The sequence below is a fragment of the Nannobrachium achirus genome (genome assembly GCF_963921795.1).
Source record: "Nannobrachium achirus genome assembly, chromosome: 14".
Taxonomy (NCBI): domain Eukaryota; kingdom Metazoa; phylum Chordata; class Actinopteri; order Myctophiformes; family Myctophidae; genus Nannobrachium; species Nannobrachium achirus.
Genome location: NC_137821.1, coordinates 12,094,961 through 12,109,268, shown reverse-complemented (window position 1 = coordinate 12,109,268; position 14,308 = coordinate 12,094,961). Strand labels below are relative to the sequence as shown.

The following is a 14,308-nucleotide window of genomic DNA, read 5'->3' as shown; positions in this document are numbered from 1 at the left end:
TCTCAGTCTCTCTCAGCCCATAGGGATATCTCTTTAGATCAATGGTTAAGATATTGGACTTTCACGCGGGGGACCCGGGTTCGAACATGGGCGTTACATTGCTGCCGTGACCTGGATCGGGTTTCCATGTGAGAGGAGGTCAAAAGGGGGGTGAGTGTAGCAGAGTGGCCTCAAAAGTCTAGTATCTCCCTCAATTCATAGGGATATCCCTTTGGCTCAATGGTTAAGATATTGGACTTTCACGTGGGAGACCTGGGTTCGAATCTTGGGCGTTACATGGACTGGCCTTTGAGCTTTGGAGGCATGAACCAGTGTTCATACTTTATTATTTTTGGAGTTTGTATATTCTCCCAGTTCACTTGGCTTTCCTCCCACACCAAAACATACGCATGTATTAGGGACAGACTCCTGTCAGTGCCCTTGTGCAAGGCACTGGCCATAGCTGGAGCTGGTCCCGGGCTCTGCCAAGCTCCCAGAACAGCTTGTAAACATTGAAGCGGCCGCCCTACTGGCCAAAGCTGGAAATTCAGGCGGGGTGAAACATACATGCAGAAACGAGCATAAGAGCACGCCGCTGGGATCTACAATAGGGTTCAATGGACGTCGACGTCGTTCGTGACATCAATACGTCTCGACGTCAAACATTTTGGCACATAGGTATGTGCCAATTTACCCCAGAATGCACCTGGATTAGCTACTCCCACATGCTTTAAAACGCCACTGAGCACTTGCATTGAAGTGAATGGCTGTCCGTCCACTATTCTATATAACTCTATGGGCTCTGCTCATATCAGTGGCTGTCACTGTTACCCATATTACAGTGGATAAAATGAAGGAAGGTGCATTTTCACACGGGTAAAATAAAGTATAACGTAGCTTGAATGTTCTAATAATTTGTGTGTCCTACATATTAATCAGTGGATAGCAATATTATTGAAAATGCACTTGGTGTTCAGCACTTTGTCTCTGGCCACACCCAAACTGTCAACCCTCGTCTCGCCATCACCAAGTGACCATGAGAGTTGAATACACTCTGGGCCCTCTCTTGCGCTATCTTGCTGTATTGGCTATTTTCACAATTTTAAAATAGTAACAAAAGAAGATAGAAAAAAAGAATAAGGTGTTGCACATGATAGGGTCCTTTATCTACCAGTAGTAAACAGTTTGCCAGTGATAAAATGTCCTGTTCACGAGGTTAAGTGAAGCTTTTTATTCTTATTCTTATTATTTGTAATTGTATTATTATTAGACTATTTCAAAAGATCTTAAAAAAATATACAAACAATAAATGCTCTATTCGACGTGGTGTGAGCTTGTGGATCTGTTATTTGCACATCTCATTTCTCTTTTGGGTTTGGGAACCACTGAGACCACTGCTCATGAGACAGTTGAGTGAGTTGAACCCAGCTCTCTGGCTGAGGTCAGTGTGGTCAGACCGTTTTAACACCACTTCTCAATTCTCAAAGTTCTGATTAAACTGCAATTATAGGCCTATTTATATTTGATGTGGCACAACCAATATTGTACTACAAAAATGGTGTGCTTAGTAGAGCAGTAGAGTGCAAATCTCCACCAGGGGGTACTGTATGCCCTAATAATAATGTCAATAATGTCTACCTGCAATCATGAAAGCAGTGCAGTATGTGAATACCAGTTGTACTGTACATTATTGTCTTCCTCTCTCTCTCTCTCTCTCTCTCTCTCTCTCTCTCTCTCTCTCTCTCTCTCTCTCTCTCTCTCTCTCATAAACATTCACAGTCTACCTCTCTCAATCTTTACCTCCTATCTATTTCTGTGCTGTACAATTTTGATTGCGAAATCGTTGAATCATTGAATTATGACTGATGACCATTTAATCAACGCTTGGGATTTTAAATGTGTAAGTTCTAGGTGTTGTTGCCGCACACAATAATAATGCATTGTTATTATATTGACTTACAGAGATAGAGTGGCACCGCAATGTTGAGGAGAGCAAGAACAGCACAAAGCAATCCCAAACTGACTCCAACCTGCCTGGTCCGTCTTATGCCTTTAACACACACACACACACACACACACACACACACACACACACACACACACACACACACACACACACACACACACACACACACACACACACACACACACACACACACAGAGCAAAGTATTGAGTGAGATCTGTTCAAATCTTTGGTTCTCAAAATAAAATCAAAATAAAATATTTAGTATTTGAAGTATTCTTCTTAATTATAACATCTCATACCAGACTGTGAAATCATCTGTGGTTCTTTCTCCTGAGCTGTAGTCTTGATCGTGACATCTTGATCGTCTAGCGTTTGGAGCTCAAGGTTGTCATAATGTCCACCTGCAGCCATGTTTACATGTATGACTTTTAATTCTTCTTGCTGGAAGTTGACATGGTTCACCCTCTTCACAACACACTGAACACAAGTGAAGATGGTCCCTCTTTTATTGATTTGCTCCACCCTCAAAATGCGCGTTGTTGCAAAAAAAAAAAAAAAAAAAAAAAAAAAAAAAGTGTTTGTGCAAGATCAGTCTGTGAACGGAACAAATAATTTGTCTCCTCAGCAACAACTGTGGAGCCATGGCAAAGAAAGTGAACTTGGATACACGATAAATAATTTGACTGATGGTGAACTGAGAAAAGGTTAATTGACTGATGGTGAACTGAGAGAATGAAGGAACTGAAAGTTCAACCTGGAACAAGTGCCGTCCATCAGCATTTTAAAAGTCATTTTGGCATCCTTGTTTGATGTGCACACCTTTTCCCCCAGAGTTTATCTTACCTGTATTATTCATGTTAAACTGTTACATTGTTATATGCAGTGTTGTTGTTTTTAATTAAAATGCTTTAGTTATTTGAACTCATTTAGACATAAGGCCGAAGCTAAGAAAAGCCTTCTAAATCCTGAGTTTTCTGTTTTAGTTATGTTGCCGATATTCTGTAACAACTAGAAATATGTGATTCTGGGAAATTGCAAGTGTGGTTGCCATGACGCAACTAAGTTTATTTTTTGCCTTTTCCCACTCAAGCCCATGGAGAAAACACATTAATATAAATGAAACTATAATATTGTATTTCTTAGCTAAATGCAAGCAAAGCGATTCCCGATGTCGAATCTTCATTGGGAATCGCTTGCTTGCCTATTATGGCTGTGTGGGAGGAGTAGCGTGGCAAAATAACGTGTATCTGGAAATAAAGTACTATAGTCCACACTAACTACCCCAAAAGGGGTTCCCGGATTGAAAGGTATACAGGTGGTAGGGTCCCGGTCTAAATGGGTTAATTAACAGATTATACTGTAGTAGTAATTAGTAGTAATATATTATAGAATAGAATACCAAATTGCCAAATAATATAAGAAAAATTAAAACATTTTGAAAATAGATGATCTACTAGCTTATTCTATCTTATCTACTAGATATTTTAACAATATTTATTTGTGGAACCGAAAATGTAATGCCTCAACTCCTACATTCCAAGAGCTTATCAGGGTGAGGGTGTCCCCAGTTCAAATGTGTCGTCCTGAAATCCAACCTCACAAAAATAATTAATCACCATGACATCTCAATTAGTCAACTATCAATTAAGACGAATAAGCCTGCATTGTTTGTGCATAATGCATAATGTGGATAATCGAAATACATTACTTTTCCATGCGTGCACGCACACACGCACGTGCACACGCGCACGCACACGCACACACACACACACACACACACACACACACACACACACACACACACACACACACACACACACAGATATAGCATCCTCGATCAGCAGCTATGAAACAGTTCCTGGAAATCAAGCATTGACTCTTAGTGATCTCTCTTTCTTTCACACACTGCACACACACTGCACACACACACACACACACACACACACACACACACACACACACACACACACACACCAGGGCCGTCGAGAGTATTTTTGGCAAGGGGGTCAATATCAAAGAGCTGGCCGGGGCCCCCCTCCGCGCGGGCCCCCCTCCGCGCGGGCCCCCCTCCACGCGTGCCCGTATTCGTATTTTGGCCCGCGCACCGAAATAACGTGTATTTCACAGGAAATTACTCATTTTCAAAGTAAAAGAATTGTTAAAAGTGGTTCTACATGGCGGCATAACCGTTCAGAGATTGTGCTAGGGTTTTAAACTGGGTTTTAAACTGTTGATCACTGTAACTGGCATGGTTAAAATTTACCAGACATCTGATAAAAATATCGGTCATAGATATTTGTATGCATTAATGACAAGCAGGTCGGGTAAATGCAGCACACAGACACAGCCCTAAGCATGACCTTTGTTTTGGGTTGAGATTGGCACATTTCCTGGGGCAATCTGCCCAGATCATGTATGCCACACGTGTCTTCTTCTTCTTTTTTAGTTTTTTACTCTAAGAAAAAGCATCTGCAATGCAGTGCATTTGAAACTACATTGCAGTGCACATCATGGGGTGATCACTGCTATGTTGTTGCTGAGTGAGGTCAGCAGACAAATTGACATTAGTGAGATGAAAAAAAACCTGAGTGAAATGTGCCAATGTGAACCAGAGACATCGGTACATGTTGGATTGTACTGTTTGAAATGTTAGGGCCATCTTGCACAAATACATTAATTAACCACGTTACCATTTGCGCATCGGTGTGCGTAAATGGTTGCTCAATAACCTGAACATTGCATTACTTTGAGAACACATTTCCTTCATAATAAGAAACAAAGCATATAGCCTGCTGCACAGAAATATGTATTTCAGATTAATCCTTCAAAATATGGCTCAGCTCTCAGCTGACATAAGGTAATAAAGTATATAGGCTTAGGCTACTCACAAGCTACTGTAATAGATAAAGGCGTCCCTGCATCTGGTTTAGGACAGCTGTTTGGGACAGTTCAGTTGATAAGCATTTGTGCCTCCTCGGATATATTCCACTCAAGCCACGGTGACATTTTAACGTGGGACAGCCCAGCCCAGTCCATTTTTTTCCATCTTCAAATGCGTGTGCAGTGGCTGGACAACTTAGCCAACTTTACTCACACAAGTTTCAAAGTGTCTGTAACATACTCTAACTAATAATACACTGTCCATCTTCCATGTGCAACTTAAACTGTGCCCTATTCCAAAGCCATCATGAAGCCAGCGACAGAGGTACAGTATAACATTCAGTGACTGTGAGACAACTAGGACCCAGCAACACACAACTATCTATTCTGGTCTTACATTCACAATAAAGTGTCTCCCGTTTACCTCCCAATGCAGCTTATTGCGACCGTAGGTCGCACTTACTACAGAAAGCTGCTCGAGGTGTCCGTCCGTCCGTCCGTCCGTCCGTCACACACGTCACACGTCACACTTTTGCCCTGCTCATATCTCCGCAACCGTTGCCCCGATCCATGCCAGATTTTGCACATACACTCCTTACCTGCCAAACTACAACCTCAAGGACCCCCGGAGCTCCAGGGACCCCAGCTCCTTCGGGACCCCCAAGTGTAAAAAATGAGCACATGTGCAAAAATTACCAAATGACCACCCCAACGGGGCTGCTCACGGGCATTCCGGGGGACCACCCACTCCTGGTGCTCCAGAACGGATGCAAAAGTGGTGGCGCCCCCAGTGGAGGACCCCCTGCCACTGCAGCTCACATAAAATGCCGTAACTCGGGCTAGGAGCGACCGGGAGAGCCGGGGCCAGTACCTATTCGTCCGCCTTGGCGGCGCGGACACCCCACCCCTCATTTCTCACATGGCCCTCTAGCGCCACCATGAGGCCGATTCAGATTTTGCCCTAAAATCACGAAAATCACTACACAGTATGTCTACACTCATGTCATCAACATGGATCAGGAAGATTTTGGAAAAACACATTTTTGCTCTATTTGTGGAGATAAGTGACCTACGGTCGCTTATCTCCCGATTAGGGAGTCTTACTGGTTTTACTCAGGTTAATATTAAAAGGAAATATGTACTGTATAACTTATTTTGTGCAACTTCGCTTCGCTTGCGTCTCTCTGGGAGGGAGAGAGAGAGAGAGAGAGAGAGAGAGAGAGAGAGAGAGAGAGAGAGAAAGAGAGCAAGAGACAGTGAGAAAGAGAGAGAGATGTCGCTTATATTAATGAGCTGCCGCTCCAAACATGTACAATTATGCAATATATAAGGTGCTCACCGCATTTTCGAAACTCTTTCTACCGACCCGCAAACTCCTCGTCCTCGCCATGTGTTAATCCATATGTTTCCAATAAATTAATGTTTACTCAAACTTTACTCGGAGTCAGCGTCAGGTCAGCGTTCACTCCATAGGTTCACTCAGCACTGTAGCTTCTCCGCAAACAAAACATGTGCTAGTATGAGAGCGAATAGCGAAGGAGATAAATGTCATGTGGGCCATCTTGACCCAATGAGATTACAAGATTCCGCAGTGGAAACGTAATGACATCACAGCCTGCCTACCGTAACTGACAGTGTAATTGCGCCCTCCAAATCTTTCCTAGGGGGGCCCAGGCCGGAGGGAGGGGGCCCGGGCCGGGGCCCCACTCCACCGGGCCCCCCCCACTCCCGGAAGGGGGTAAAGAGTACCCTTTACCCCCCCCTATCGGCGGGCCTGACACACACACACACACACACACACACACACACACACACACACACACACACACACACACACACACACACACACACACACACACACACACACACACAGATATAGCATCCTCGATCAGCAGCTATGAAACAGTTCCTGGAAATCAAGCATTGACTCTTAGTGATCTCTCTTTCTTTCACACACTGCACACACACGCACACACACACACACACACACACACACACACACACACACACACACACACACACACACACACGCGCACACACACACACACACACACACACACACACACACACACACACACACACACACACACACACACACAGAGCAGAAACATGTCTGTGATATTGACTCCTACTTCTTCCCGTGTGAGAACAGTGTGACTCACAGGTTTCTCTTTGCTCAGGAAAAACCCTCGTCTTGTCCTGATGCTGAGGTCGGAAGCTTTGTTTGGAGGTTCGGTTCAATCACTTGAACCCTAGTGTCCCTATATTTTCTTCAGTGAAAATGGCAGATCAACAAGCTAGAGCGTAAACATAGGGTTTACGCTAACCATTTTAGCTCGAGACCCAAAAGGAAAATGTGACCCAAACTACTGTAGTGAAAATAGCCAATCTATAAGCTCATAACGCGTTGCTTCACGGTACGTTGTGGGTTTTTAGATCGTCTATTTTTACTACTTCTTAAACATTTGTTGAGATACAGTAGCTGACATCTTGAAAGCCTGATGACCTGTGCACCACAGCAGGACATCAACATATTTGTAACCAGTGACTTGGCATTTCTGTGATATTGACCCCTACTGTACATTCTCTTCCATCATGAGAACAGTGTGTCTTGCAGGTTTCTCTTTGCTCGGGAAACTCTTGTCTTGTCCTGATTCTGAGGTCGGATGCTTTGTTTGGAGCTATGAAACGGTTCCTGGAAATCAGACATTGACCATAAAAGATCTCTCCTTCTCGTACACAAACACACACACACACACACACACACACACACACACACACACACACACACACACACACACACACACACACACACACACACACACACACACACACACACACACACAGATATAGCAGCCTCAAGAGACAGTCCTTAAAATCGGACATTGACCTAAATTATTTATCTTTCTCTCACATGCACGCACGCACGCACACACACACACGCGCGTGCACACGCACGCACGCTAATTATTGTTTGTGTAAGGAATGCAACAAAACATTTTTATTTTATTGAACTCAAGTTTCCATGGGGTTAGTAATCGATAAAATAAAAGTCATTTTGAGGGGTGACCTGTTGCTTTAATATCCCACCTGCCATGGCTATATTGTCTGCAAACGGGCACAGCTGTGTCCAGTGAAAGGCCCTCTCCTGGCACACACTGCAACATGTCATGGAGGGTGTGGGCCAGAGCACAAACAGCCTTGTACACATTATACTCTGGCCCAGTGGTGTAAGTCAGAGGCGTCAATTGGGTATGGCAAGCTATGGCAGCTGCCATACCTTGGCTACAGGGGAAAAAATACATTGAACTTCTTAAAATAAATGCATTGTGCCTGTTGCTAAGGTATGGCAACATGACTGGTGTCTTGCACGCGCGTGAGGGCGCGCGTGCAAGACACCAGTCATGTTGCCATACCTTAGCTTTTTCTGAACTGACGCCACTGGTGTCAGTTCAGCAAAAGCTGGCAACATGACACCAATCATGTTGCCATACCTTAGCTTTTTCTAGTTCAGAAAAAGCTGGCAACATGACACCAATCCATGTTGCCATACCTTAGCTTTTTCTGAACTGACGCCACTGGTGTCAGTTAAGCAAAAGCTGGCAACATGACACCAATCATGTTGCCATACCTTAGCTTTTTCTGAACTGACGCCACTGGTGTCAGTTCAGCAAAAGCTGGCAACATGACACCAGTCATGTTGCCATACCTTAGCAACATGCATGATGAATTTACTTTAAGAAGTACATTTTATTTTCCCCCTGTAGCCAAGGTATGGCAGCTTGTGTCAGACATTGACCCTAAATGATCTCTAAATGCACACACTCGCACATGCATGTACACGCGCGTGTGCGCACGCACACACACACACACACACACACACACACACACACACACACACACACACACACACACACACACACACACACACACACACACACACACACACACACACACACACACACACACACACACACACACACACACACACACACACACACACACAGAAGAAACATTTCTGTGATATTGACCCTACTTCCAGTGTGAGAACAGCATGTCTTGCAGGTTTCTTCTTTGCTGATGCTGAGGTCGGATGCTTTGTTTGTGGAAGGTTCGGTTTAACCACTTGAACCTAGTGTCCCTATTCTTCTGATGTAAAAAATAGCAGTTTAAGGGGGGGGGGGGGGGGGGGGGGGGTGTAGTATACCTAGGGCAGTGGTTCACAAACCTTTTACCTGGAGACCCAAAAGAAAAATGTGACCTAAACTTGTGACAATAGCCAATCTACAAGCTCACAACGCATTGCTTCACGGCACATTGTGGGTTTGTAGATTGGCTATTTTTCACTACTTGTTAAACATTTGTTTTCTAATTAAGAGAGTGAGGTACAGTAGGAGTAGCTGACACACACACACACACACACACACACACACACACACACACACACACACACACACACACACACACAGCAGCCTCAACAGCTATGAAACAGTTCATGAAAACCGGACATTGACCCTAAATGATCTCTCTCTCTCCTCTCTTTCTCTCTCTCTCTCTCTCTCTCTCTCTCTCTCTCTCTCTCTCTCTCTCCTCTCTCTCTCTCTCTCTCTCGCACGCACACACACACACACACACACACACACACACACACACACACACACACACACACACACACACACACACACACACACACAGCAGAAACATTTATGAGATATTGTGCTCATAACCAGCACAATATAACAATAACCAGCCTGAGAACAATGTATTATGATGGAAACAAACATGTCATGGAGGCCATGGGCCAGCCAGATTATACATTATATTCTCTCCTGAGTTCAGACACATCCTTTCTGATGTCCCTAGGTCCTCTTTGATAGGTAGGATTTTCCACCTATTAGTCTGAAAATAATCACGCAGTTGAGGAGAAAGACGTACAACGTTCTTGGTTTTATTCGTGAGAGCTCTCAAGCATACAGTAAAAACATCATATCATATACTGAGCCAAGTTCCTCCCACAACCCCAGGGAGGCCGGATCAAGGCCCAAACACCTTTGGCAGACTGAGACAAACCTCACACATGGATATTAGAGAACAACCCTGTCAAAAGGATTTCAATACATTAAGCTCAGACAGTCGTTGATTAGCAATCTGAAACAATAGAGCACACTATATGGGGTATGTGAGCCAAACTGGGAGAACCAGTTTGAAGACCAGAAGAATATGGGGCTTCAACCATCTCTGTCAGGTTTCAAAAGTTCAGAGAGCATGGAGTGAAATGCAATGTTTAAAATAAGCATATACAATTCCCCTTATCACTCTTGTCCAGTACACACCCTTCAACCAGCCTCAACCCACTCTGACAGAAGTGGCGCAAATTCACACGCAAATGTGTGCTCCCAAAACTGCCTCACCTGAACAAAGAAACATGAAGTCGCAAGAAGAGAACATTCGCATAAGAAATGATGTGAATGTTTTAAGCAGCTTACATTCAACATTTAACAAAAGACTCCCTGACCCTATCGTCGTTGTCGGGTGAAAACCTTGTATGTCCAAAACCGTTAGTTTTGTAGGTATTTATCATTTAAAAAATGATTTAAACTAGTGAAAACAGCCGATCTACACACTGTGAGGCGTTGTGTGCTTGGAGATCTGCTGTTTTCACTACTTTTGTGCGACGGCCTTGTATGATGAAGCAAGGCTTTACTTTGCGAAAGAACATACACATTTGAAACTTGAAGATACGAGGTTTCCACTCAGCAACGATGCTATGTTAATTTCATGTCTGCTGTCAGGGTGATTGTCAGGGTGTATTTTCAACAAGAAGTCCTTGAGACCTGGTATGTCTCCATGACGGATGGCGATACCCAGGGTTCCTCCCTGGTACGGCAAGTCCAGTATGGCCAATATGTCCACAGCTCACTGGCCATCCACTGCAAACCTGTCACATTCTGCTTTACCACCTATTGTGTTATGCACAATATTGTATATTGGTGAATATCATTGCACCCATAAAGAAACCTTGTATGCACTGTTATTATTTGGATTCCAGGAGATATGAAGCAACATTGTATGCCAAAAACTGTTCAGGAAATAGAAAAAAAGAACCATGTGTTCCCATAGATCCAATGTACAGTAGTTAATATTTAGTCACAAGCTCATTGGGTTAATATTTATAAACTGTACAGACATAGCAGTGAGCTGAGTCGATGGTGTGATTGTTTGCTTATATTGTGTAACCGTACTGAGATCAAAAGCTACTGAAGACGTGTAAAACAAACACAATTGCAACAATAACAAAAAACACCCACCCACTCACTCACTCACTCACTCACTCACTCACTCACTCACTCACTCACTCACACTCCAGTCACTTTCACCCACCTCCAACCACTTTCACCCCCCACTCTCCTCTATCCACTTTCACCCACCACCCACAGATGATTTATCCTCATTTATTTAACAAAGACAGCCCTTTACATTATCCATTGGCTTATAAACGCTATACACTTCTCCTCAACAGGGACTTTAGATAATGATCCTTAGTTTGTGTGTAGAATGCTTCATGCAAATTGTTTGTGCTTGGCCCCTAATAAATAAATACATACAGTCTAAGAGAAAAATGAATGGGAGATTATTTTTGTTCTTTTTTTTTGTGGCACCAGTAAACCACTGCTATGCCCTAAAGGTACCGAGACAGACACCCATATTCTGCGGAGAGGAGGCGACAGCTCTAAACCAGGCAACATTGGAACAACTGGCAAAGGTGTGTTATTACATTCTGGGCAATAAGCCAACCCTCAGTGGCTGGGAGCTTCTGAGTTCTGACATGAATATTTTCACTTCAACTTTGGCTGTCGTCATAGAGTCAGAAAGAAATCCATTAAGGTCAATGAGATCAGAATTGAAGAAAAAAAAATGTATTATAATACAACTATGAAGTATTATAATACTTCATAGTTGTACATTTGTTTTATTCAAGGATGTACAGTATTATAATTCTCATAACTGTAATACAAACGTATTATAAGCACCGTTATAATTCATTATAATCACTTTTATAATCCATTATAGTGTGATTATAAATCACAATAAATGGTGATTGGGTGCTTAAAGTAGAGTATCATGTCAATATCATGCCAGTGTCATGTCAGTATCGTGGTCAGTATCATTACAGTTTCATTTCATAATGATTTATATAATGCATTATAAGTATGTATAGAATGCATTATAGACATGTTACCGAAAGGTCAAATTCAGAGATTAGGTCAACCCCATAAAAATCAAACATATTTTTTTTCAAAGATATATCTGTCAAACATTGATGTCACAAGACTATGGATTTCTGAACTTCCCACAGCTCTCCTAAGAGACTTGGATCGAGTAGAATTATTTTTTGCAATTAAAAATTGCATTATGAACATTATGAGGACCTGTTATATGAAGATAGGTTGAAAAGTGGTCCTCCTTTAAGTAAAGGGGGAAAATATGAAGACAAAACACTGTCAAAATATTTGCATGAATCAATTTCAACACACACACACACACACACACACACACACACACACACACACACACACACACACACACACAGTGGGTTAGGTGAGGCGCTGGATCCAAAAGGGAGCAAAATGAAAAATAAAGGGAGTCTCCGCACACTCAAAACTGCAAAATCAAGTTTTTATTTTCAGTTTAGGCAAAGTGCAAGCTTTCAGTCATAGACCTTCTTCAGGCATAAGATCAGCATTTACAATGACTATTTATAAAGGGTGTCATCACTTGATTAATGGATGTGTCACACCTGTGTCAAAGCAGTAGGCCTACTCAAGGGAGTTGTAGTACTAGTCCTACAGAGATACTACAAACCCCAAAGGACACCCCAGTGTCCACTAAGACAGAAAAGACACCTAAAAACACCACACAAAGAGGTGGGGTATATATATTTACACAAAACAAAAAGCAAAAAACAATAGACAAAATGCAATACTGTGCAAACATGAGGCAACAGCCATCATAGAGCAAGAAGCAAAAATAATCTTTATAGTACACCCCTCATGTCAAAAACCTCATATAAATCTAGAGGTTGCAGACTTTCTAGGGTATGGATCCAGTATAGCTCTCTCTGGCTTTACCTCCTGTCAACATCACCCCCTCTTTGGGGCGTAATTTGCTCAATTCCCTAGAATGATTATTAAAGTGACAGGATACAGGGTACTTCATATTGAACTTTTATGTTCACTAATTCTTTGTTTAAGGGGACGGGTGGTTTTACCGATATATATCACATGGGCATCTTAAAACATACACAACATGTTTTGTGTTGCATGCGATAAAGCCCCTCACTGGAAAAGTTTTCCCTATTCTAGCCTAGGGTGTCTAAAGACATTGGTTGTTGAAGTATTGCTGCATTGAGCACAATTGCCACAGGGGTAATTCCCTGGTTTAAGAGGGGCCAGAAGAATGTTTAGGAGGTGGCAAAATATTGGCTAGCTAACTAATTTGTCCCTTAGATTTGGTCCTCTTTTATAAACAAAAAGAGGTGGGTCTTTGAAATGCTGGATGAGAGCTGGATCTGATGTCAAGATATGCCAGTATTTAAGGATTGTGTTCTTAACCATGTGACCCTGAGGGGTGATAGCCTACAAGACACTGAATAGGGTTTTTATTTTTTGACTCTCTTTGTCAATAAAACAGGTCTAGGTTTAGATAGAGCAATCTGGTAGGCATCATCAATACATTGATTAGAATAGCCCCTTTCTAGCCCCCTTTCTAGGATCTTTTTTTTTTCTTCTTTTTTTTCTTCTTTTTTTCAAGGCCTTTTCCATGTAGTCCTCATCGGAATGGAAAATGCGTCTCAGTCTGTAGAACTGACTTTTTGGTAAGCCATTTTTAGAGCTTTGGGGTGAGCACTACTAGATAAAATAAAAGTGTTACGGTCAGTTTCTTTCTTATATAGGGTGGCTGGTGATGAGGCCTCAATTTTTTTTGCTCTATCCACATATCAAAAAATTAAACTCGTTTCATACTCAAGTGTAAACTTAAGCTCCAATAGTCCACCAATTCCTGTTTTTCCCTGGAAAAGGCAAAATACATCATCCAAATTCCTGTACCATTTGAGGATTTGTTTCACAAAAATGATTGTTCTCAGGATTGAAAACAAAGTTGTACTCAAAAAAGACCATATAAAGATTGGCGTAATCTGGAGCAAAAGTGGAGCCCATAGATGAGCCCTTTAACTGTAAGTAGAAATCCCCAATAAATGAGAAATAGTTGAGTTTAAGGACTAGAGAGGCTAACTCACAGATAAATGCACTGGGGGGAGGTCAGTGTGATCCTTAAGATAAAAGCCTCGTTCATGGGATATATTATTTATATATAAGGTAACCATATTGTCCAGGTAAATCTTTAATTTCTGAGATTTTATTAATGACATCAGTGGAGTCATGGTATAATGCATACCATTTTCCAAAGCATTTTATTCTTTG

At 42.3% G+C, this 14,308-nt stretch overlaps 1 protein-coding gene across 1 annotated transcript in view; it reads left to right on the top strand.

The window, feature by feature from the left end:
- Nucleotides 1–13,663: 13,663 nt before the first annotated feature.
- Nucleotides 13,664–14,308, top strand: part of LOC308297810 (cartilage intermediate layer protein 1-like) — a gene marked incomplete at both ends in the record, with an annotated part of 8,600 nt that continues 7,955 nt past the window's right edge. Inside the window, one exon of the mRNA XM_080741377.1 lies at nucleotides 13,664–13,701. Within this exon, the coding sequence (XP_080597503.1) occupies nucleotides 13,664–13,701 (38 nt within the window). The remainder of the gene's footprint in view (nucleotides 13,702–14,308) is intronic.